Source organism: Salvia miltiorrhiza, unplaced genomic scaffold, assembly GCF_028751815.1.
Source record: "Salvia miltiorrhiza cultivar Shanhuang (shh) unplaced genomic scaffold, IMPLAD_Smil_shh original_scaffold_371, whole genome shotgun sequence".
In the NCBI taxonomy this organism is placed as follows: domain Eukaryota; kingdom Viridiplantae; phylum Streptophyta; class Magnoliopsida; order Lamiales; family Lamiaceae; genus Salvia; species Salvia miltiorrhiza.
In genome coordinates this window covers 176,067-202,889 of record NW_026651536.1, presented here as the reverse complement: position 1 = coordinate 202,889, position 26,823 = coordinate 176,067, and the positions used below count along the sequence as shown (strand labels likewise).

Genomic DNA, 26,823 nt, shown 5'->3' with positions numbered 1-26,823 from the left:
GCTTCAGAAATTTGCTTTCATGTATTACATTTTCTTTTGGAAAAATTACATGAAAATACGCAAACTTTGCTACAAATTCATATTTAACGCGAAGTTAGGATTTTATAATTAAATACACCAACTTAATAAATTGTTCAATTTTGATGTCGATTACATTTTTGGTGATCTGATAAAATGACGTGGCACCTACGTGTCTAGCAAATTATCCCGCGTGGAAATGAAACGACAACGTTTTATTAGAGCGAAACAAAACGGCGGCGTTTTAAACATATCAAAACGATGTCGTTTTGTTAATTGGATTAAAATTAGGGTTATTCAACATTTTATTCTTTACTCTTCCTTCTTTCTTTCATGTAATATTTCATCTCCTCTTGTTGTCTCTTCCAACTCTGTCCTCCGATCACCCCTATTGGTAATCTCTCATATGTTGTCGTCTGTTTACTTTAGTCTCGGTGGGTGTTGTGGACGCGCGCGAAGTGGCGACTCTTTGTGGGATAATGGTGGCAGATAGGTATGTTTCGTGATTCTCTCTTCTCCCTGACAAGGAAGAAAATCAAGAATTAAGGGGAAAATCGAAAACTGAAGGAGAAAATCAAAAATTAAGCTCATAATGATTTGTTGGGTATCTTCGCCTAGCCGGGGGTTCACCACTTGGTTCCCGAACCGTCCAACCTACTTCACAAGTGCTCAAGCACTACAGATCCTTCGAGCTTGATTCGTCTTCTTCTTCCTTAACATGTACCTGCAACACGAGAAAAAGAAGCAAATAAAAGAGAAAAGAAAAAAAAAACTTAAAGAATGAAGAACAAAGAGATGAGGAGTGGGAAAAAGGTGTCCTTGGGACACAGGTGGCTCAGATTTTTCCCACGGTGGCGACACACTCCTGGCAGCTCAAAGACCAAGGCCAAAGGGTTTGGAGAAAGTAGATCGGAGCCCAGATCTGACGAATACAACCACCAAAGGTCAGGAATCCGGTGGTCAGGATTCCGGCGGCTCAGAGATCCTCTGCTTTATCACCAAACAGGAAACCTAAGGTCAGGAATTCGGCGATAATGCTATCAACTGGAGGAAGCTCTCACTTTACGGCCACAACTCCGGAGACCAGGAAGGAAACCTCCAAGAATTCCTTGATATGAGTATAAATTATTTAATAAATTCAAATTTTTTGAATCTCGTTCACTTTCACAACAACTCATTCATAAATAAGTTTCGATGGGGCATTTGTAGGCACATAAATTTATCAAAAAAAAGAAGGTTTTTATTAATTTTATATCTTTGCAATTTCAGAATCTCATTAACCCAATAATAAATAAAATATGTTATTAATAAAGATACAATCATATCACAAAGATATAAATCAGTTTCTTTGCAGCAAGTCAAATTTTGATATTGATATACTCCATCCATCCCATTACAAATGTTTCACTTTCCATAATGAGATGTCCCATTACAAATGTTTCATTCGTTTTTTTTGGCAACATATTCTCTCTATACCTAATATTTAAATAATTTCTATCAATTCACTTTATCTACTAATTACACATTTCTTAATCTTCGTGCCCAAAAGTGATGGGACATTTGTAATGGGACGAAGGGAGTATAACAATCTTCAAAAGTCAATGAAATCGTGTTACGGTAACTCTAGCCCGTAATCATGCAAGCTCAGGCCCGAAGCTCGTCTCTCCCTACAACTACAAATAAGGGTCTATATATCAGTTTTAAATACATTAAATCATAATTGAAAAACTCGAGGAGAATTTCTCTATAATAAAATTCTGTCCAATATTAAAGGTATCTCATCGAGCTTCAAGGTGTTCTTTATGGAAGCAACCCAAAGCCAAATCAAACTCAAAGTTCAAATTAAGCCCAACGTTGGATCCAAAAACAAAGCTGAAAGCCATTTGCATCAATGTTATAAGCCCCGAAGCTAGCTCAAGTCAAACTCAAAGTTCAAATCAAGTCCAACATTTGACCTATAAACAAGGCAAAGGCCCTCTACAACAATGATATAAAGCCTAAAGGTAGCTCAATTCAAACCCAAAGCTCAAATTATGTCCAACGTGTGACCCAGAAACAACGCGAACACCCTCCACAAATGTTATAAAGGCCAGACCCAATGTTAAATCTGAAAACAATGCGAATACCCTCTCCATCAACGTCATAAAGCTCAAATATCAAGTTAAAGAAGATCAGAGACATATTTCTCCAATAAATTTGAAGGACTACTTAAAGATCATCTAATGATCAACGTATAGAGAAAAATCGAATGATCGAATAAAGATTAGCAACACACACAAATGCATTTAATCTACAAATATTGAAATTATACATAAATTTATATTTATCAAATACATAAATTTATATTTACACTTGTATTTAATGTCTACACTGATCCAAAAGATTCTTGGGGCTGGTATTCGTTTGTTCGCTCATTTCTTTCACACGTGACAAGCTCATTATCCAAACTGATATCTAAATCGAGTATTTTTCTCTCTTTTGATTTTTGTTTTTGTATCTGGAAAGGGAAGGTGTGGGCCTTGAAACAATGTATGGGCTGAGTGGAAGGAATCAAATATATTTTCGGCCCACAACCGCCCCATTTAGTGGCCAGATTCACTTGAGCATCTCTCTTACTGCTTTCTTTCTTGATTCTATTTTACAAAAAAACAGATAATCATTATTCCCTTATCATTCTCTTTTTCTCTTTTTCTTTTTCTCTCTTCTGATAAAATCTTGCCGCAACATGATAACCAACCATCGAATTAAATTTATAAACTTTGGCTAATTAAATTTATAAACTTTGACGATGAAGCGCAGTCTCTTGGTAAGACGCTTCTCCTCTAATCAATAGATCGAGGGTTCGAGTCACCTAGAGAGTTAGAGCGTGAGTGTATTTTTCTTTTTTTGGATGTAATTAATTTAAAAAAAAAAATGTTTATAATGTATATCAAATTCAAGATTATGATAACATCTTTAATGTGATATATGCCATGTAAAAAACATATATAAAATATAAAAGTAATAAGCATTTAAAGTTGAATTTTTTTTAAAAAAATCTCATCTCTCCTCTTTTTTTAATAAACTATTTTTATATATATATATCTATTTTTTTATTTTCATTTTCTCTTTCTTTCTAATTTTGGTTATTTCTATATATTTTAGTAACATTTGGTTTTTCTTTTACTTTTTATTCAGTTTTTCCTTATAAAAAAGTTGTTTTGTTGGTTTTTCATCTTTTATTTTCATTTTGTTTATGTCTTTTTTGTTTATTTTTTATTTTAATACACCCTTTGTCCCTCATACATCCGCCTCTCTTTCTATTTTGGTTCGTCCCCAAAACATCTTCCTAACCTACTTTTGGAAATAATTGCACTCACTATTATTCTTGCAATCTTTACTTTTTGTGGGACTCAATCCCCACTCATCAAATATACAACTAAATTTTATTAAAACTCGTGTCATCATCTCTTAAACAGATGTTTGGGGGGACGGAGGGAGTAATTAATTATTAATTTTTATTCTAATAATTAATACTTCATCCGTCTCACTTCAAATGACCCAATTTCTATTTTGGATTGTTCCACTCCAAATGACCCAACCCAAATTTAGAAATTAAATTGGGCATAACACTACTTTTTGAAAGTTCTCACCACCACTTTACATCTTTATCACACATTTCTTGATCTTCGTGTCCAATTTTTTTGGGTCATTTGAAGTGGGATGGATGGAGTATTTTTTTTTTTTTTACTATGTATTTATTATGAAAGATTTTAATAAAAAAGATGTAGAATGTTGTATATATTACATGGTTTGTGTACTGTAAAGTGGCTTTTAAAGGTTTATTGTTGCAAATATAGGTTTATAAAAGTTGATGGGTTCAAATTTTCACTTGACATCCAATATATGCCACACTTTCGATGTTTTCTATTTTTTTCATATTCCTTTCTTTAATTTTAATTTTGTATAGTCTAATTTTGTTACTGGGGTTTATTCCATCCAACTACGATAAATAATTAGTTTTTATCATTTATTTTCACGCTTATTAGTTCAATCCAGTATTAGGGTTTTAATAAATACAAAGTTATGTTATATATTTCTTAAAATTTTATTTTTTGCAAAATTGAAATTTACTATAAATCGTAATACTATTTCATCCGCAAACTTTTGACATGGCGTTGTTGTGGTAGTGTTGAATTTGTTTTTATAGGTCAATTGTTGGAACCACCCTAACTAGTTAAAGTCATTTCCCTTATATGTCTATGTATTCATATTTTATTTAATTAAATGCGCTTAAACAATCAATCAATAATAACTACAAAATTAAAACAATTCAACCTAAAAAGTAAACTATAACTTTTAATTTAAGAATAAAAAAAAGTTGGATCTTAATTTATATAACCATTATAAATCCCCAATAAATCTTAAATCAAAATTCAATCTTACAATAAAGGATAAAAAACAAAATGTTATAATATATTTTTATTTTAATTAAGTAATACTACTACTTATAAAAAAAATACTGTATGCAGTGCAGCATGTCATTGATTGCCTATGAAGATTAACATTACCTCGTGCCCATTTGAACGCATTTTTTGACAGATCCAGATTCTAAAGATTACCAAAAGCATAGGGAGGTGTCGAATATACATTGGCCAATTTGGGAAAAGGTGTTAAAGTGGATGTTGAGATTGTCTCATATTTAACTTTTCTCAAATGTTCAATTTTTGTTTGAAATAAAGATACTTCTCAAAAATGATTGGACATCTTTTGCCCACATTTTTAGACCACGACCACACATCTCGACCTTCTATGTGGAAATTCCCAAGCGCACCATGCCACTTGGACATATATTTGTGATCATATATACACATATATCTATACTATATTAAAAGAGCAGTTTTCAATTTGAAATTGATTTCAAATCAATTTGAAATTGATTTGAATGGCGATTTTGTGATTCCTTCAAAAAATAATGTCATATTATATATACACAAAAAATGGATTAAACTAACTTAAATTAAATTACAACTTACAAATCCCACGTCTAAAAAAATGGAGCATGCACTAAAAACTGCATTTTTTTACGTGCAATGCATTACTAATTTATTTCACACTAATTCAACAAAATATATTAATTACTTAGAAAACACTATTCAAATATATTTATTCAATTTGATTTTCTTTTAAATTCATCAACTTTAATTTATAAAAAAATATTCAATATGGATGTTAAATTAAAGATAATGACGATATCTTTAATTTGATGTAAAAATTATAAAAAATAAATTTAAAACCAATAAGTTATTATAGTTTAAAGTCACCAAATTATTTTTTTCTCTCTCCTCTCTCTTCTCCTCTATCATCTCCTCTCGCATTTCTCATTTTTTAAAATTCACGGTTCTTTCATTCCTTTTTCCATATTTTTTTTATTTTATTTTTTATGTTTTTACTATAGATCAGTATTTTTTATATTTTACTATTTATATTTTTATTATATCAGTTTAATGCAATTACAATGATGAAACTTATATTTGTTCATTTTAGAAATCTTTAGCTTAAAAATATTTTTTTAAAGGTCAACTTTATATTAATATAAATTTGTAGATAAATAACTAATATATAGTATATCTTAAAAATTGAATTTTTAAGCTTCAAAATTACTCATTGGAAAATCAGTAATTAGAGAACCATTATCGATTTTCTTTAAAAATAAAAAATAAAAGTAAATTGAAGAGTTTAATTTTTTAGTAGCACATTTATTTAAATTTACTGAAATTGTATACATTTTATTTTGGAAAATGAACGACACATATCTCATGTTAAACCCTTTATTTTTTCACTTTCCAATTGAAAAAAAAAATGTATACATTGTAACTTTATTTTAAAATTTGAGCATAAACAAAATGACCTCATAAATATGCATTCGAAAACTATATTAAACTACAGTTATACTATATGTAAATAAATAGTTTTGTACATCTTAGAATATTATATGATCCATAATGATACTCATTATCATCTATACTTGCTTTTGATATTTCATAATTTATTTATTTATAAATTTATACACATTATCAATTAAATCAATTAATTGCTATTTCAATAATTGAAAATTTGAATGTTTTCAGATTGATATTTTTATTGAGATTATATTGTGAATAATTTATTTTTTTGAGATCATTTATGTTTATATTTACTTATATATATATATATATATATATTATGTTTAACATTTTTATTTATTTATTTAAATTATCGTTCAATTTCGATGATGGTCGTGCATCGCACGAGCGGGCACATACTAGTATTATATATATATAGGGGAGAGTTCAATAGAAACACAAATATAGGCAGAGTATAGAGTCTTAATCTCAGCCGTTGATCTTATCTAATCTAACGGTCAGCGTTCGTTCATTCAACGTTCAACATGGAATTGTGTTGAACATGAACAAGGTTCGAATCCCTCATCCCCCAAAAGTTCAACAAATTATTTGTACGTTCAACAACATTTACTGCCATATTCAATGCATGTTCGATGTTTCTGATGTTCTTGTATAAGATCTATTTCTGTAGAATAAAAGTCAAATTTAATTAAATTTTTACGTCTGAAGAATATATATAGATTTTTTAGATCGAATTATAAGTAACAGAACTAAAAACTCATTGTGACGGTTTAATTTTTCAAAACCCACAATCTAGATTTAGGAAAATTTAGGGTTTTAATTGTTGCAAATTTATTATACAAAAAACAAAAGAGTAATTAAGTATTTTAAAATATTTGTAACCCATAGAATCATATAATTAAGGAATTCATGAATTTTAATTATGGAAGTTATCTTCTTAGATACACAAAACTCCCCATGTTTAAAGACTAATGTCATTGAGCCAGTCTCATGTACATCCGTTCGCATTTGGACCCTGTCTAAATCAGTTCAACCTAATCTGATTCACACCTATTTTTTTAAATATTCGATTGATGTCAATTAAGTTATTTAACTAACAATAAATGACACTTTTATTAAATACAAACGATACTTAACAAATGATATTTTTTATAAAAAGTAAATAATATTTTGTATAAAAATAAATGATAGAGTACATTACAAATGACACCTCTAATAACAGAAAATGATACTTACATATATGAAAATAATATTTTTTTTATAAAAGTAAATGATAATTTATATAAAAAATAAATGATAAATTACAAATGACATTTAAATGATACTTTTCAGATGGCCTAAGAAGGGCAGTTAAAAAAAATATCGAAATCGAACCGTATCAGATTGAACCGGTCCAAACCAGATCGGCCGCACTATATATTTCCGGATGTACAGAAGAATTTGTGAATGTCATTACCATAATAATAATAATAATAATAAAATCTTAACAATTAGAATATCTATCATCCTAACAAAATATATTCTAAAATTCACATACAAATCTGTAATATAAAAACAAGAATTAATTCACGTTAAAGCATTCTGCAAATAATAATAAATAATAATAATAATAATAATAATAATAATAATAATAATAATAATAATAATAATAATAATAATAATAATAATAATAATAATAATAATAATAATAATAATAATAATAAAAGGGAAAAGGTGGCCCCTATCATAGACTCCCATATAGCGTCTGGCTCCCCATACTCAATATTTGATCAATTAGACCTCCCATGTTCTAATTTGGGTGCAATTAATCCACTCGGCGACCTAACGCCGTTATACGGAGGGGCTTAATTGCACCCAAATTGGAACTTGATGCCGTTTGTAATTTATTATTATTATTATTATTATTATTATTGCACTTCACCTCCATTCTCTTTGTGTCGCCAAAATTTAAGAGGAGAAGAAGGAGATCGGTGGCGCGCACAAGCAAACATAAGACAAACAAAATATAATTTGGAATCATCGAGATATCACCAAACATAAGACAAACCATTCACACACGCACACAAGCAAAATCAATAGATCTGGAAACTTATCAACATAGAGATACAAACAAAAGTGGCGGAAGATATTCAACTTGGTTGAATTTGGTCTGGAGTTGTGCGTGATTTCTGCTTAAGAAACTACGACAATGACGACCCGGCGCATTGAAGAAAAAGAGAGAATTGCGATAGAGCTAGTATAATAATGAGTTCAATTAATCTGAGTTAATGTTTGATGAGATTTCTAGCATTAATTAGCGGAGTTTTGAATTTCGAGTAAATAAATTAGACCAAAATTTCCACTAATTATAATAGTTTTTTGGGTTATTAGTCTGTAAATACACGAACTTTTTATATTTTCTTAAATTTAACATGACTTTTATTTATAGCCCACAAATACACGAACTTAGCATTTTTTCTGATTTTTGACATCGACAAGAAAAAATTCTAATTTACTATTAACGTGAAGGTCGGTATACCATGTCATTCACTCTCTAATCAAAATAATGAATCAAATTACTCTATTCAAGTGCATATTTCGTAGTCCACGTCATGTATTCCAGCCTCCACCTCAACAATAAATAGAGTTTTTTCATGTCGATGTCAAAAATTAGAAAAAATGCTAAGTTCGTGTATTTGTGGGCTAAAAATAAAAGTTATGTTAAATTTCAGAAAATATAAAAAATTCGTGTATTTACAGGCTAATAACCCTAGTTTTTTACTTAACAATTTCAACCACTGAAGGGTTGTTTGATTTGAGAAAGTGAAATGAAAGGTTTTTTCTATAAATGAGTTTTTATGAGTAACAACCTTGTCGAAGGTGCGGCGAAGGGTGGCGAACTTGCGATGCACCTCGTCGGAGACCACCAACTTCGCCACACCTTTCGAGTTGATAGTCATTCCCAGTCAATCAGAAGTAGGCTTGATGATGCCTAAAGTCGCGCATGTGTCTGTCGTCGCCACCGATCTCCTCTCTCTCCTCTTAAATTTCGGCGACGCAAAGAGAGTGGAGGTGCAATGCAATAAAAAAAATATACAAACGACATCTCCTAAACCCCCCCCCCCCCCCCCCCCCGGTTCCAATTTGGGTGCAATTAAGCCCATCCGTCTAAGGCATCAAGTCGCCGTTAGATGGAGGGGTTTAATTACACCCAAATTAGAACATGGGGATCTAATAGATCGAATCGTTAGTATAAGGCACCAAACGTTATAGGGGTGTTTATGATAAGGGTTAAATTGCTACAAAAAAACATGGGAAAGAATAATCTTCATTCTTTTGTATTTGTATATTGCTCTGTTTTGATAGTTTCGATAATCTCCCCAAAAAATAGAAAAAGAGCGGAAAATATTTGACATAAGAGTATCGAACTGTCGGAGACTGTGGAGTTCTTTCACAACACAGCCAGAGAGGCGATTTGAATGGGGATGCGGACGAGCAGGAATCACTTAAGACATTTTTGCGTTTTGAGAATTGGAATGACGTCTTCTTTTTTGCAGAATGAAGGACTGTATTAATTCTTATTTTTGCTTATATATGATAATGAAAATAATTTCTGTGAAATGAAGGGTTATTTTAATTAGAGTTAAATTTAATTGACTCTCTTATTTACGGGATTGTTATATTAGCGGTGGCCACGATGCAGGTTACTATATGTTTTTTTATATGTACACAAAAGTACTTTTTTTTATGATAATTAAGGTTTCCTTATAATTAACCCTATATTATAATAACTTGCATGTAACCGGTCGAAATTTGACACGGAATCATTTTATATTGTAATTATCATTGTACATTGTTTATAGTCATAGCATATAAAATGGTCTTTATATAAATTAATTTTTAATTAATTTTATTTGATCAAAATTAAATTGGTGGTACAGTTCAAACTATAATAATCTCAACAATTTTCGTCAGTTTAATGTTAATATTTTGTTGAGAGCTTGAATAAATTATCTTTTTATATAAGTTTTTATTTGATGAAATTTCATAGAAAGTTGATGTGAAATTGATGATTTTAGAAAACAAGAAAAAAAAAATATATATGTACATTTGACATAGGATATACTGGAGGATTGATACATCGTATTTCTTGTTAGTTGTATAAGAATTAATTTAAGACCACATCTTATATGTGAACATCATCTCATCCGAATCTTACAAGACTTTTGAGCATCATCTTGCCTGTAGCTCGAAATATAACATTTGACTTATGAGTATCATCATCTAGAGCTTGAAAGAATACAACTAATTTTTGGACATCATCTCATCTACAGCTTCAAAGATAAGAATCGACTTATGAGCAACATCTCATCTAAAACTCGTAAGATCATAACTTTACTTATAAGCATCATCTGGTGTGGAGCTAGCAAGAGCATAAGAGCATCTCCAATGGGGTGATCATCAGTTATGAATATACGTGTGATCACCAATTATGAATATTGATAAATTAGACAACTTATATTATTAGCATGCATTAAATTTGCAGAAACACTTTTTGTTCAAAAAACGAAATAAAATAAAAATAATCATTTAACATCGAAAAGTAGTCTGAACGAAGAAGGCATGAATTATTGAAATCTGTGAACGGTTATTATACATATATATTTGCTGAATTGATCTTCACTCTGAAAGTACGTATATATACAGCTGACAATTCAGCAAATCAAAACTAACTCAACCACCATATCAAAACACTTTAATTATCATCACGTACCATTTGCTATTTATTTATTTTTTCCATTTTAAAATGCTGTTTAATGAATCCATACGTCCATAGTATAATATCTTAACAAAATCGATTGTGATGCGATTTTTTTAATTTTTTACCTCCATTGCATTTTTATCTGATTTTATATTTGGCCTTCTACGTTAATACCATTATTTTTTGAATTTCTAACCACATTCAAGCTGATTTTCGATTAACATGAGAATTGAAGTATCTTGAAGAACCAAAACATTTCCTTTTCACTCGTGATCTTTTTTAGAAAGATTAGTATCACTTTACATTAATTGAGATATGATATATATACAGAGAGAGAAAAGTTTCATGGAGTACTGCCTATATATCTAGAATGGAGAATGCATGCAAATAAATCAACGTTCTATATGAACAAGTATTTTTATATGGGTTCGAATTTTGAAGCCGGATGAAATTTTCACTATATTAAATAGATACGTCTGTTCATGAGTTATATTAGTTAACTTATTCGTATAATTTATTAATTTATTCTTCATTATTCATTCTTTCAATATATATCATTATCCATTGATATATATATATATATATATATATATATATATATATATATATATATATATATATATAGGGGTGGGGAGAGGTTCAAATAAGAACCACTAATAAAATAAGAACAGAGAATCATTTTAAGTCATTCGATCATCAAGATCTACGGTGGATGCATCATCTTGGTGGATGGATGCAGATGCTGGGTTCGAATCCTGAAGGGAGCAAAAAAATTATTTTTTTTGGATGCATTAAATTTAATAGCGGATGCATTAATTTGTATAGCAGATGCAGTAATTTTATTAAATGGAAGTTTTATAAAAAGAAATAAAAAAGAGAAAAAGCCCTTGAAAGCACAAGAACGCAGACTAGGGGTTCCGAGGCTCAAAAATGAGCTCGTTAAACAGCATAAAAAAGAAAACTTAGCAAAAAGCCATGAAAAACACCAAACACACAATCACTAGCCATAAGGAAAGTCCATTTTGGTGTGGAAGTCGTCCAACTCCATATCATCTGACCAACGTTTATTGGCAATGTTATCCATAACTCGCATACTTGCAGTCCTGCTATGATCAATAACAAAATCCCTCGGTGAATAACCCATTTCCGCCGCATTCCTGAGGCGACTTTTTATGCTATCTTTCGGAGCCAGTGGTCCGCGCGTGTCACAGCCCGCAACCCTTAATGACAAATTTAGCCGGGATTATGACTTGGGATGAGAATTAATGAGTGGGAACGGATATGGACAATTACTTAACATTAAAGTATATGGAAATGTCACTCATAGATAAAATGCTAGGATCATATATGATCATTTGGATACTTATAAAACATACACATAAAGGAGAACTGATTAAGGTGGGTTACCCAATAACACGTGTCACAACTTCATAACATAGAGTTATTCTAATTAAAGTGTTTTGCAGCGGAAAACGTGTGAGATATACATATGAAGATGTATACTCAAGGTTACATTTCTTGAAATGTCAAAGGAACACCCGCTCAACATCATTCCATTCCATCAGCTGCTCAACCTGCACATTTAGAAATACATGCAGGGCTGAGTATAAAAATACTCAGTGGGCACATATGCCTACTATGAAATATAACATGCTTCGTAAAGATTTAAATTGTCATGCCATCATAAGCAGTACAGCAAGGGGTTTTTCGCTAAAAAGGCTCAAGCTTACTAAATTCAGTTGTGATTCTTAAAGTTCGACTGCAGTCTAAGTTCTCTTGTAATCTATCATATCTGGAACTGTGTGCCGGAGAGGTGGCCACCTCTCACGGTCACTTGACCGGCCAACCCGCTAGATGACTCACGGTCACTGGTGTACACTAGCCCTGGCAGGATAGCTATCAACTGCTCAGGACCCGAATTCGATTGCATCATTGGCAAAGCCAAAGCAGATAGATATCATACTAAAATTTAAACATTTTATGGCAAGACAATACTTGAAATAACTTTAACTCAAAGATTTTGTCATGAAATAACTTGCTTGAACGTAACATTTAAACTCATTTGATATATATATGAAACTGAAATTAACAGTTAGATCATCTCATGCATTCATTCGTATAAGAGGCCTACGACACGCAGGGGATCTCTATATACGTATAGTAAAAGTAATGCCCACCTGATTGCAGTGTTTTGCTACTTAAGACAATGATTCTCTTTCCTTAGCGCGATAGGTTACTCAGACGCTTTTGTTTATTTGAACCTTTGATAACACGAAAACATGTGTTCGAGTGAATAATAGAAAAGATAACAACAAATGCAGTGATTCACTATTCACTCATTTCTCTAACTACCCATATTTCCTTAAACGACTATATCTAACTCATATACAATCGTTCTTCCTTTATCAAAATATTTCATGTACCTTTGAGGATGTAGGAAATTCCATTTTATATTATTCATTTATTTATCTATTATAAATAAAGAATAATTCTATAAACATAAAACGTTTTCCTTTTCCCCATTTAATAATGCCAATCACCAATATATATATATACACATCAATAGCTCATTTATAATCTAAAAGTGATATTTTATCAACAATAAAACTTTAAAATCCTTAATAGGAATTATTTTGAATCATTTCCATCTCAACAAAACTGTATAGATTCAACTTCAACTAATAAACTGCTTTTACTCCGAACTCGTATGGAGTCGAATTTTATATCAATAGAAACCTCTTTGAGTCTAGTTTAATTGAAAAAAAAGTATGTTGAAAAACTCCAAGTAGTTTAAGAGATATAGCGATTTTCCCATCGCCTACCAGATTCGGCAGTTTCTGCCAACTGAAAGTCCAGATTTTTGAACAAATAGCTAACGTTACCGGAATAACCTCCAATTTTATATGCAGATACCTAACACATATATCTTCATACAATAAAAATTTGAGAGCTAAATATCAACATATGGTTACTGAAATAATTAACCTAATCATCTGCCTCACGACAGTTTCAGCAGATACTGGCAGTAGACTTCTCAAATTTTAAAAGGGTAGTAAACGAAGTTCAAATAACATGAAACTTTGTACAAATATTCACCACACTCCCATCTATACCCCAGAAATTTCCCATAATATAATAGAAACGGGAATGCATCGAAATAAGGGCGTCAACTTACCCTTGTCCAAGTGAGCACTAATGGAAGTTGTTCGTCGGGGGTTTTCTGGTCGTCGTTCCGCTATGGTGTTTAGCCGCGAAGGTCTACGACTTAGTCTTCCTCGTGCGAGGTAGATCAGGCTACACAACGGTGGTTTCTCGATCCTTTTTCGTCGTAAGGATAGTGAGAAACGAAAGCCGTAAGTTGGCCGGTGGCTAAGTCGGGAATTCGACGTTGGCCGCCGAAGGATATTGCGGTCTTTGATCAGGGAAAAACAGAGAAGGCTTCGGCCTTTCGATTGTTGGATTTGGTAGCCTGAAGATGGAGGAACGAGTACACGTTCTCGGTTCAGAGCCTAGTGGCCGGTCGGCGAATAAACGGCCCGGCGAAGGGAGCTCACTTGAGCTCTTGCAATGAAGAAATTAAGAGTTTTCAATACAATGGAGTATTGCTTTTGCGGGAGTGAAAGTGATGAGTATTGAACTGACAATTGTGAGTTTATATAGAGGAGCTTCCGCAGACAACGGAATTTAAGATGGTTGAAATTTTTTGAAGGGAGTAGGAGAAGATTACTGTAGAATCTTTGAAGATTTTGGATTGCAGACGATGGAAATCTGCAGCTTTTGAAAATTGTGGATATTGGCGTGATTTTCTTCTGCGGCCTTTGAAAACTTTGCCTCGGCGTGATCATCTGCTCTTGAAATTGGGGCTTTTTTTTTTGGATTGCATGGAAGATATTGCAGCTTTGAAAATTTTCTGCAGTAATGATGCGTTGAGAGGAAGGTGGAATAGTGTAGGGAATAGTGTAGGAATTGATGTGTTGGATGAAAAATCAAGACATACGTGTAGTAGGATTTTGATTTGCCGTGATCTAGTTTCTCCTAGTTCCTGTAATAATTCTCCAATTCTCGTTTAATAAATACTCGTCGTATTTATATAAATTAAATCCTCAATCTTGAGATTTAATACGTGAAAGTCGGAATTAATTCGCGACTTAATACCTTAACACATATAACGCGAAATAATAAAATTATTATGCATATGATCTCAAATTATAATTCTAGCAATTTGATTTAAATAACACGATTTATGAAATCGGTTATAAATCTAAAATTTCTAATACTACTGATTAAATCAATCAACTGATAATGCAAGGTCTCAAACGTGTAGCTAAACCAATAATTTAATTATTGGTTTGATTCATGATTGAATATTAAATCGCAGCTCTGTATCTCTTATACAGACTTTTGCTGAAATAATATTATCTGAATAACATAGTCACAATAAATAATTAAAAGAATTTTATAACTAATGCACATATTTAATCTAATATGTATTTAAAAGAGCGGGGCATCACATACTACCCCCCTTAAAATAAATTTCGTCCCGAAATTTGCATACCTGGTATTCTAGCTTGTGATACTAGTCATTCGTTTCATTCATCTCTTTTGTAGCCTTTTCCATCCTGTGATGGTTCCACTACATGACGAGAACAATATTATTGCCTCGTAACACTTGAACCTTACAATCTAGTCACTAAACTGATTTCTCTTCATAACTTAAGCCTTGAGCTTAATTGGACTATCTCATCTTTCTTAATCACATACTTTTCTTAACTGCGAGACGTAATATTCAGTGTATACATCCACAATCCTCCACTAACCATTAGTGCACTATTCCTGACTTTCGTGAATCCTTTCGTTTTTCTTATTCTTGAGGCGAGACACATTTTCTCACCAATATCCATTTTCATTTCGTGCTTTCATAATCCTTTCTTGCAATTCACACTTAACTCTTGATGCAACTACACAGCTTGATATTGTCTCCGGATGGTGAACAATTACTAAACCGAATAAGGCAATCACCAATCAGTACTTCATATTTAGTGGTGAAACATCTTATCTTAATTTCCAATTGATGGTACCATCATAATTCTTCACTAATTCGAATCGTCTCTGTTGTCTTACATTGAAATCTCTTTGCTCGAAAAAGCACTTCAAATTCTTGTCAGCTATAAGGACCTCACACTTAACTCCGTAGAGATAGTATCTCCAAATTTCCAACACGTGCACAACCACAACGAGTTCTAAGTCATAAGTCAAGTAATTCAACTTTGGGGCTAATGAGACATAGTGCTCAAGTTCTCTGAAGTTTAAAACAAATACTTGCTTCCTTTGAACATTCCTATTGATGGAGCTTTTGACACTTTAGCCGAAACAATCACCCTTCTAGTGTGAGGTTGTTGGCTCTGAGGCTGGGTTGGATCTTAAGTCTTATTCTAAAGTTCTTTTTCTATTCTCGAATTTTCTGTTGTTTTCTTCATTCCATTTTCTTTCCTTCACCACATCTTGAGGTGGTGTATATCCAGATTGTGTCGGAGTCTTCCCATTCTCCCTTGGTAGCAGTGATTCGATGGTGAGAGTCTTGCTCGTTGGTTGCTCCTACGTAATATTTCTTTGGCTTGGTAGGGGAATTGAATATCTCATGACGCCATTCGTTTGCGAACTCCTTCACGCGTTTCTCATAAGTGTCCACCACATTTGGAGCACGTCCTGACATTTTGTTGAAAACTCTATCATACTAGTTATCTGCCCTGGTTCTCCACTTGGGATTCCAGAAGTTGCTTTGTTTCTACCGACTGTCGGTCAAAAGATAGGTTGATGCTTAGTGTATCTTTCTATTTGTGAGAATATCACCTTCTAGTACTTCGAGAACTGACAGCAAACCAAGTCATTCTAGTCATTACTGTGCTTTAATAAGATCTTATTGTGACAACTACATAGTGTGAGTCTATACATTGGAATGACGCCCTACTCAAGGTCAAAATCCTAATTGACAATCACCGAGATCTTAGTTATATGGGCTGGCCAGACCCAGCACAATGAATCACTCAGTCAAATGGGAGCTTCGCCCCCAATCTTGTCAACTTCTTATCTCTTATAAAGCTCTAAGTCAACTTCTAACTTAAAGCACTTACTAATAAGTATTTCATCATAAGTTATTGATACCATGAAAGTCCATTCTATGTTGTTCTAGCCAAGCTATCACGACTAACATCATAATCACAAGCAACATAAGTTCTTATGTAAAAAAAAATTTAATCTCACCGCTATTGAAATAGTTCAAATGAATCCTTAGTCTTAAGGCATTGCCTCTATGTTGTAACATCTCTATGTTAAACATTTCTATCTTACCAGTCTTTACTTAAATCGATCAAGTGGTGCTATCACGATTAACATTCTCAAAGCATTCTTGGGTGGTACTCAAACGGTTTGTAAGAGGACCCATCATTCTAATCGTATAGGCAGCTAGCCTAAAACGACAACATAAAACTTTCTCATTCATTCATACATACATACTTCTGTTTCTTTTGAAACCTTAACATATATGGACATTTAATGTCCCTTTCATGAAAACTTTGCTTATGCCGGAAAGATTCAAGGAATCTAACTCGACCATACATACATACATACATTGATTCGTTAAGGGCTCGGGTTGTCCCAAACACGAAATACATTCATTGAGTCGTTATGGGTTCGGGTAGTCCCAAACACGACAAAAAGCATTCACATAGCATCGTAAACATAAGGCGCACATTTTCTTGAAAAACTTTCATAACATCTGAAATACATATATGTATATTTTTGAAACTATTATCGTACCTTTGTTGCGGCAGTGTGACGGCGAGCTGAGGGTTACTGACATTCTTAGAAGTCTAGAGATACTATTCTAGACTCGACATCAAAAACTTATGATTATCAGAGACATGAAAGGAAACTTATGCTCTATCTCATATTCTATCTCCTTACTCAACTCTATATAAACTCTCCACTCATCTCAAATCCTTAAGTTCAAGGATAGGTTTCAAGAAAATCATGGTTCCAAGTCTCGATTTGTCTCTCATATAAGGCTCGTCTAATCTCATTCAAACACATAGACAACACAATCACCTAAGGCCCATAAGAAAACACAATCAAACATTATCAAAACATGCTCTGTTTTTATACTGACTCAACTTCAAAATCTAACCTGTTCTGACTCCGACACCTCCTGGACTCGAGACTCATACCAAAAGAAAGGTCTTCGAGTCTAGTTTCATATAAAAAAAGTAGAGTCAAAAACTCCAAGTATTGTAGGAGATATGACTGTTTTACTACAGTCTACCATATTCGGCAATTTTGAGCAATCGAAAACTTGGATTTTTGAAAATTAGTAAACGTTGTCAAACTAGGGCTCAACTTTGGTGGATATCTAGCTAACACAATAAGGTTAATACCATAAAAATGTTGAAATCTAGATCACACAGGAAGCTATTGAAATGAATGACTCTTTCTCCTGTTCTCTGAAATTCTCGGTAGTAATGTGCAGTTTAGGTTTTGTATTTTATAAAAAATAGTAAACGAAGTCCAAATGACTTAAAATTTTACCGGTGTGCTTAAGACTCATGTAGGGATTTGCTATAAAATTTTCAAAGCTATTAGACATCTAAAAACCATCGATCACAGTAGGTCAGTAGGCCTACGAAATTCACCAAAATCTCATCTCAAACTCTTAAATGCTCAACCCAACATCCCTTCAATGAAAACCAATCAAAGCTCATTTTAAACACATATAGCACTTGAAAACATTCAAGCACATTATAATACTCATCATACTCAATCTTGACTCTCTTCTTACATCATAACCTCAAATCTTAAGTAAAACATTTCAACGAACGCATCATTAAAATTCTCTTCTCATTTTCGTGCTCAAAATTACTCAAATACTCAAACATGATCTCATTTATCATATAAATCATTATACACATATAGATTCCTTTTTATCATGTAAACTAAACTCTAATGAAACTTCATGTATCATCATAAAACTCTTAATAAAACATGACAAACTTTCACATAATGGTCATAAAGCAATTAGACCTCATTTTATCAATCATCGACTTCTCAAAATATGAAAACTCAAAAACTCATACAAACTAAACTAAGTCAAAAAAAAAAATTCTTAGCCAACAAAAGACTTACTCAAACATAATTATACACTAATATCATGCTCAAATACATATATCTTAACCCAAAATCACTTAAATAACACATAGGCAAAAAGTCCTGATTTTTATTAAGGTAAACTCTTTGAAATTTAATAAACACACATGATACCTTAATCCATTCATAGATCTATCAATCTTAGCCAATTAATCTCACATATAACCCATCAATTTACAAATTAGAGCATAGATACACATATCCCTAATTTTATTAAACTAACTCATATCAAAATCATCAATTGACATCATATACTCAATTTACTCCATCAATCATCATCATATACATCTCATGGACTCATCTTCATCATCTATTAATCATCTTAACCATTGACTCAAAAGTTCCCAATTTTGGGTAAACTAAACTCCATCGAACTTTCACATCTCAAGGCATATACTTCACACATAACATCATACAATCTAGATCTATAAAAATAAGAATCACTTAAAACTATCGTAGACCAATTAACTTAAGTCCTCGTACTCGAACACTATATTACGATCTTAGCTTGAACTCTGAATTTCTATCATAATGAGTGGTCGATATCATTTATAGGACAAAGACTAATCTCAACTAATTACAATGGGACACAATTATACGAAGCCATAATTTGGGTAGTATACTACGTCAGTAGACTAACACTTCTTAGTCTTATCAATCAAGGGGATCTTATTATGACAACTCACGAGTTGCAAGGCTCAAACTCAACACAACATCAAAGCAAGGTGTTGTAGAAATTGTTCAAGAGAATCAAAAGAATGACCAGAGGGTATGAAATGATTAACTACTAGGTCGAACAAAATGACCTCGAGTATGAACCCATCTGGCTTTTCAACCGAAAGTTGAAACACATGGATTTTCAACCCAAAAGACGTCTACTGAGATTTGGATCATGTGGACTGGCCAGGTCCAACATCATCACCTCCCAGTCACACGGGAAACATCGTCCCGAACTTGGAGAGCCATGAACATACTATACATAACATAACATAAGCTCATCATGACAACTAAACTTATCTTAAGGTTCCCTATCCTATTGACCCCAAACCTTTCTTAAGACATATACACACAGACATACGTACACAGGCAAAACACACTATTCTTAAAATCTATCGTGTAGCAAAAGTCGATTCGATGTTCCGTCGCACTTGAACATTCGAACATAGAGACTATGGTTCAACCTTTGATGCAACGTTTACCTTGAATTCGTCGCGTATCGTCATTCTATGCTTTTCCTTTACCTCGTACATATCTTTTCATTCCTCTTTGTAGTTCAAAAGAATCATTGTTTTCTTGAGGGAGCTGAAATGCTCTAAGTTCTCTTTCATTCTTCTACATCATCACCTTAAGAATCTAGATTGTAGAGATATCCTACTAACCTAGTAGTCTATGTTCTTTTTTTGAAATTGTGATCATGCAACTTATAGCAATCTATGTTCTCTGGGAAAACATATGTAAATTTTTCTATTATTCGTCTGATCATAACATCATAGATTGCGAAAATATGCCATGAAAGACAAAACATTCAACATTTCATCATAGCATGCTCTTTACATAAACATATTCATAAAACATCTTAGAACAATAACATCTTTAACACGTTGAACTACAGTTACCTTCTTTCCTTGATTGAGCACGATGCAATGGAGTGTTGAGCGGTGCCATATAAACCCATGTAAGTCTAAAGAATCAAACTAGACTCGACTCTTTTAGAATAAGGTTTCTAGGGCCAGAGCGAACGAACCGCTCTGATACCATTCTGTCACAGCCCGCAACCCTTAATGACAAATTTAGCCGGGATTATGACTTGGGATGAGAATTAATGAGTAGGAACGGATATGGACAATTACTTAACATTAAAGTATATGGAAATGTCACTCATAGATAAAATGCTAGGATCATATATGATCATTTGGATACTTATAAAACATACACATAAAGGAGAACTGATTAAGGTGGGTTACCCAATAACACGTGTCACAACTTCATAACATAGAGTTATTCTAATTAAAGTGTTTTGCAGCGGAAAACGTGTGAGATATACATATGAAGATGTATACTCAAGGTTACATTTCTTGAAATGTCAAAGGAACACCCGCTCAACATCATTCCATTCCATCAGCTGCTCAACCTGCACATTTAGAAATACATGCAGGGCTGAGTATAAAAATACTCAGTGGGCACATATGCCTACTATGAAATATAACATGCTTCGTAAAGATTTAAATTGTCATGCCATCATAAGCAGTACAGCAAGGGGTTTTTCGCTAAAAAGGCCCAAGCTTACTAAATTCAGTTGTGATTCTTAAAGTTCGACTGCAGTCTAAGTTCTCTTGTAATCTATCATATCTGGAACTGTGTGCCGGAGAGGTGGCCACCTCTCACGGTCACTTGACCGGCCAACCCGCTAGATGACTCACGGTCACTGGTGTACACTAGCCCTGGCAGGATAGCTATCAACTGCTCAGGACCCGAATTCGATTGCATCATTGGTAAAGCCAAAGCAGATAGATATCATACTAAAATTTAAACATTTTATGGCAAGACAATACTTGAAATAACTTTAACTCAAAGATTTTGTCATGAAATAACTTGCTTGAACGTAACATTTAAACTCATTTGATATATATATGAAACTGAAATTAACAGTTAGATCATCTCATGCATTCATTCGTATAAGAGGCCTACGACACGCAGGGGATCTCTATATACGTATAGTAAAAGTAATGCCCACCTGATTGCAGTGTTTTGCTACTTAAGACAATGATTCTCTTTCCTTAGCGCGATAGGTTACTCAGACGCTTTTGTTTATTTGAACCTTTGATAACACGAAAACATGTGTTCGAGTGAATAATAGAAAAGATAACAACAAATGCAGTGATTCACTATTCACTCATTTCTCTAACTACCCATATTTCCTTAAACGACTATATCTAACTCATATACAATCGTTCTTCCTTTATCAAAATATTTCATGTACCTTTGAGGATGTAGGAAATTCCATTTTATATTATTCATTTATTTATCTATTATAAATAAAGAATAATTCTATAAACATAAAACGTTTTCCTTTTCCCCATTTAATAATGCCAATCACCAATATATATATATACACATCAATAGCTCATTTATAATCTAAAAGTGATATTTTATCAACAATAAAACTTTAAAATCCTTAATAGGAATTATTTTGAATCATTTCCATCTCAACAAAACTGTATAGATTCAACTTCAACTAATAAACTGCTTTTACTCCGAACTCGTATGGAGTCGAATTTTATATCAATAGAAACCTCTTTGAGTCTAGTTTAATTGAAAAAAAAGTAGGTTGAAAAAATCCAAGTAGTTTAAGAGATATAGCGATTTTCCCATCGCCTACCAGATTCGGCAGTTTCTGCCAACTGAAAGTCCAGATTTTTGAAAAAATAGCAAACGTTACCGGAATAACCTCAAATTTTATATGCAGATAGCTAACACATATATATTCATACAATAAAACTTTGAGAGCTAAATATCAACATATGGTTACTGAAATAATTAACCTAATCATCTGCCTCACGACAGTTTCAGCACATACTGGCAGTAGACTTCTCAAATTTTAAAAGGGTAGTAAACGAAGTTCAAATAACATGAAACATTGTACAAATATTCACCACACTCCCATCTATACCCCAGAAATTTCCCATAATATAATAGAAACGGGAATGCATCGAAATAAGGGCGTCAACTTACCCTTGTCCAAGTGAGCACTAATGGAAGTTGTTCGTCGGGGGTTTTCTGGTCGTCGTTCCGCTATGGTGTTTAGCCGCGAAGGTCTACGACTTAGTCTTCCTCGTGCGAGGTAGATCAGGCTACACAACGGTGGTTTCTCGATCCTTTTTCGTCGTAAGGATAGTGAGAAACGAAAGCCGTAAGTTGGCCGGTGGCTAAGTCGGGAATTCGACGTTGGCCGCCGAAGGATATTGCGGTCTTTGATCAGGGAAAAACAGAGAAGGCTTCGGCCTTTCGATTGTTGGATTTGGTAGCCTGAAGATGGAGGAACGAGTACACGTTCTCGGTTCAGAGCCTAGTGGCCGGTCGACGAATAAACGGCCCGGCGAAGGGAGCTCACTTGAGCTCTTGCAATGAAGAAATTAAGAGTTTTCAATACAATGGAGTATTGCTTTTGCGGGAGTGAAAGTGATGAGTATTGAACTGACAATTGTGAGTTTATATAGAGGAGCTTCCGCAGACAACGGAATTTAAGATGGTTGAAATTTTTTGAAGGGAGTAGGAGAAGATTACTGTAGAATCTTTGAAGATTTTGGATTGCAGACGATGGAAATCTGCAGCTTTTGAAAATTGTGGATATTGGCGTGATTTTCTTCTGCCACCTTTGAAAACTTTGCCTCGGCGTGATCGTCTGCTCTTGAAATTGGGGCTTTTTTTTTTTGGATTGCATGGAAGATATTGCAGCTTTGAAAATTTTCTGCAGTAATGATGCGTTGAGAGGAAGGTGGAATAGTGTAGGGAATAGTGTAGGAATTGATGTGTTGGATGAAAAATCAAGACATACGTGTAGTAGGATTTTGATTTGCCGTGATCTAGTTTCTCCTAGTTCCTGTAATAATTCTCCAATTCTCGTTTAATAAATACTCGTCGTATTTATATAAATTAAATCCTCAATCTTGAGATTTAATACGTGAAAGTCGGAATTAATTCGCGACTTAATACCTTAACACATATAACGCGAAATAATAAAATTATTATGCATATGATCTCAAATTATAATTCTAGCAATTTGATTTAAATAACACGATTTATGAAATCGGTTATAAATCTAAAATTTCTAATACTACTGATTAAATCAATCAACTGATAATGCAAGGTCTCAAACGTGTAGCTAAACCAATAATTTAATTATTGGTTTGATTCATGATTGAATATTAAATCGCAGCTCTGTATCTCTTATACAGACTTTTGCTGAAATAATATTATCTGAATAACATAGTCACAATAAATAATTAAAAGAATTTTATAACTAATGCACATATTTAATCTAATATGTATTTAAAAGAGCGGGGCATCACAGCGCGGCTTCTCCATACCCTTCGGTGGACGACCCCGTCCACGTTTTGCCGGTGCTTGATCCACTAACATTTGCATCCCCTGACTGACCTGCTCCTCTAATCTACTAAGACGAGCTTTCAAATTCAAGGGCCCTTCAGCCTCAAACTCCGTATCCTCCGAATCTCCCTGGTTCACCATTGTACTGTTAGAGATATCTTGCTGCATGGTTGCAGCATTCTTTCCCTCCGAAGAAGTGGCAGGCTTAACACTGCTCTTCTTTTCGCTGCTCCTAATCTGCCTGCCCTCCGCAGAGATAGAAGAAACCTTGTTGTCCGAAACCATGGCCACCGAGGCTTCCCCATGAAAAGGAGTTTTAGAATTCTGCTTCAACTTGCTATCAACCTCCTTATCACTTCCTGCCGTCGCTCCATCCACGGCTGTACATCTCTTAGAAGCCGAAGACAAAGTGTTTTGAATAATGGTATCCTCACTAGCCACTCCCTCATCCTTTTTCCTAACGATAAAATCTGAATCCGCAATAATAGTTTCGTCCACCTCTTCATCCTTTTCAAGTAGCTGAAAATGATTACCAATGAGAGGCAGATCACTCTCTTTCACCGGCACCGTGATAGGCCCAGACGTTTTCTCCAAAATGGTTTCATGAGAATAATCTTTAGGCTGCCAAGCAGGCTTCAAAAAATCCCCCTTAGTAACGGTAGTCACAGCATTTTGCATGTCCTGCTCTTTAGAACCCTCCACGATCTTCTGCTTATCCTTATCTTTCACGAGTTTCCGGCATTTGTCCGTTGAGTGGCCTGTAAGTTTACATCGCGAACAAAACAGAGGCATAGATTCAAAGCTAAACTCAATATAGAACGAATTATCACCGTCATCGACGTACATAGAATTAAGAATAGGTAAAGCCATGTCAATCTCAACCAGGATCCTCGCAAAGTGCCCAACATGGCCAATAGCCGAAGCATTATCAATACGTAATGGATGTCCAAGTGCACGACCAATACCCGCAATGATCACCGGAGTCCATAATTCAACAGGAAGATAGTACACCCGGACCCAAATTTGGGCTAGAGACGACACTTCCTTATACGGATCAAAATATCAAGTCCACTCACGGAAACGGACGTGACCAGCCGACAATTGTATAGAGGAATTCGCCTTCACTTTCTTTTTCTCTTCTAACGTAGGAAATTTGACGACAAAGAAGCCCTTAGCCATGGGCACAAATTGGCAGTCAAAGCATTGCCAAATAGTCTGAAGCTCTTGGGTGAGATCCGAAAACGCACGCGGCCTGTCGCCTTTACGTTGGATAAGCCTTCCGATCAGAGCGAACTGAAACTCATCAAGTTTTTTTTGGTATTCAGATTTTGGCACCGATAGAGTAACAATATCTCCCTCTCTCTTGGGATGAAGAATGCGGAGCCCGTAAGCAGCAACATCGGGTTTCTTCAAAGTTTTCGATTGAACTTTCGCAGCATAAGAGGTTTTGGCTGCTGGAGCAACCCCAGACGCCTCCACCCCCGTTACCAGAGCTTTCGCTGATGCACCAGAAGAACCCGCCGGCGCACCAGGGAGACCCTGTTCAGTCGCAGCCGCCACAGCCCCAGAACTAGGGTTAGGGTTTTGAACAATATGTGATTCCGCCGGCACCTTGGGCCGCAACGGAGAATGATGATCAAAGTTTGCAGAAACAGGAGGGAGACGCAAGCCACTCCGATCAGAGTAAACGGCTTCCGTCATTGGAAAGGAAGAAAGACTAGGGTTTCGAAGGAAACGAGAGAGAAAACTTCATTCTCCACGGGTCTATCACCAAAATTAACCTTCAAGATGCAGTAATTTTATTGGTTCTTATGTTCTCACGATAATTGTGGTTCTCACTATAACCGCACCCTATAGGGGTGAGCTAAAATAAAAATATATCTTAGAATATAAAATATGAATAATTTTCAACCCTTAGATCATCAAGATCTATGGTTGATTCATCTCCTTGTTGAATGAATTCATGGTCCCGAGTTCGAATCTAATAGGTAGCAAAAAATTTATTTTTCGCAATTCATACATTTACACAGCAAATTCATACGTGTTCTACATAAAATTCATACATTTTAACTAGTTTGTATTTTATATGTTAAGAAGTGTTTATACTCTAACCCTCTCATATATATATATATATATATATATATATATATATATATATATATATTCGATCATCAAGATCTACGGTGGATGCATCTTCTTGTTGGATGAATGCAGATCCTGGGTTCGAATCCTGAAGGGAGCAATTTTTTTTTTTTTTTTGAGTGCATTCATTTTAACAGCGAATGCATTAATTTTTACAATTGATGCATTAGATTTAATGGTTCTCACGTTCTCACAAATAATGCAATTCTCTCTAGAACCTAACCCTATATATATGTATATATAGGGTGCGGTTATAGTGAGAACCACAATTATCGTGAGAACATAAGAACCAATAAAATTACTGCATCTGTTATACAAATTAATGCATCCGCTATTAAATTTAATGCATCCGAAAAAAATAATTTTTTTGCTCCCTTCAGGATTCGAACCCAGCACCTGCATCCATCCACTAAGATGATGCATCCACCGTAGATCTTGATGATCGAATGGCTTAAAATGGTTCTTTGTTCTTATTTTATTAGTGGTTCTTATTTGAACCTCTCCCTATATATATATATATATATAGGGTTAAGTTCTATGGAAAAATTAATTTTTTTCTGAAAGTTGGGAATGTTGAACATGTCAATAGTTTTTTATGAACAGAACAATTATTTTATTGAACGTATGGGGATTGAATCTTGGAGTGCGAAATTTTAAACAAATACATCTTTTCAACAAATACGTCCACTCGTAAAAAATTACTGACATATTCATCATAATTATTAATATGTTCAT

The 26,823-nt window shown here is 33.8% G+C and overlaps 1 protein-coding gene across 1 annotated transcript; it reads right to left on the bottom strand.

Annotated features, from left to right (window-relative positions):
• Nucleotides 1-694: 694 nt before the first annotated feature.
• LOC131004300 (uncharacterized) lies at nt 695-25,647 on the bottom strand. The gene is made up of 3 exons (XM_057930948.1): nt 25,033-25,647; nt 23,998-24,990; nt 695-742 (listed from the first exon to the last, which is right to left on the bottom strand). The coding sequence occupies exons 1-3, from the start codon at nt 25,645-25,647 to the stop codon at nt 695-697; spliced, it is 1,656 nt and encodes a 551-aa protein (XP_057786931.1).
• Between the last annotated feature and the right edge of the window lie 1,176 nt (nt 25,648-26,823).

Coding starts and splice junctions, on each gene's coding strand:
- LOC131004300 (XM_057930948.1), bottom strand. CDS start 25,647: ATGACGGAAGCCGTTTACTCTGATCGGAGTGGCTTGCGTCTCCCTCCT. Junction 24,991..25,032: donor TACAATTGTCGGCTGGTCAC/GTCCGTTTCCGT, acceptor GATCCGTATAAG/GAAGTGTCGTCTCTAGCCCA. Junction 743..23,997: donor TTAGTAGATTAGAGGAGCAG/GTCAGTCAGGGG, acceptor CTCGTGTTGCAG/GTACATGTTAAGGAAGAAGA.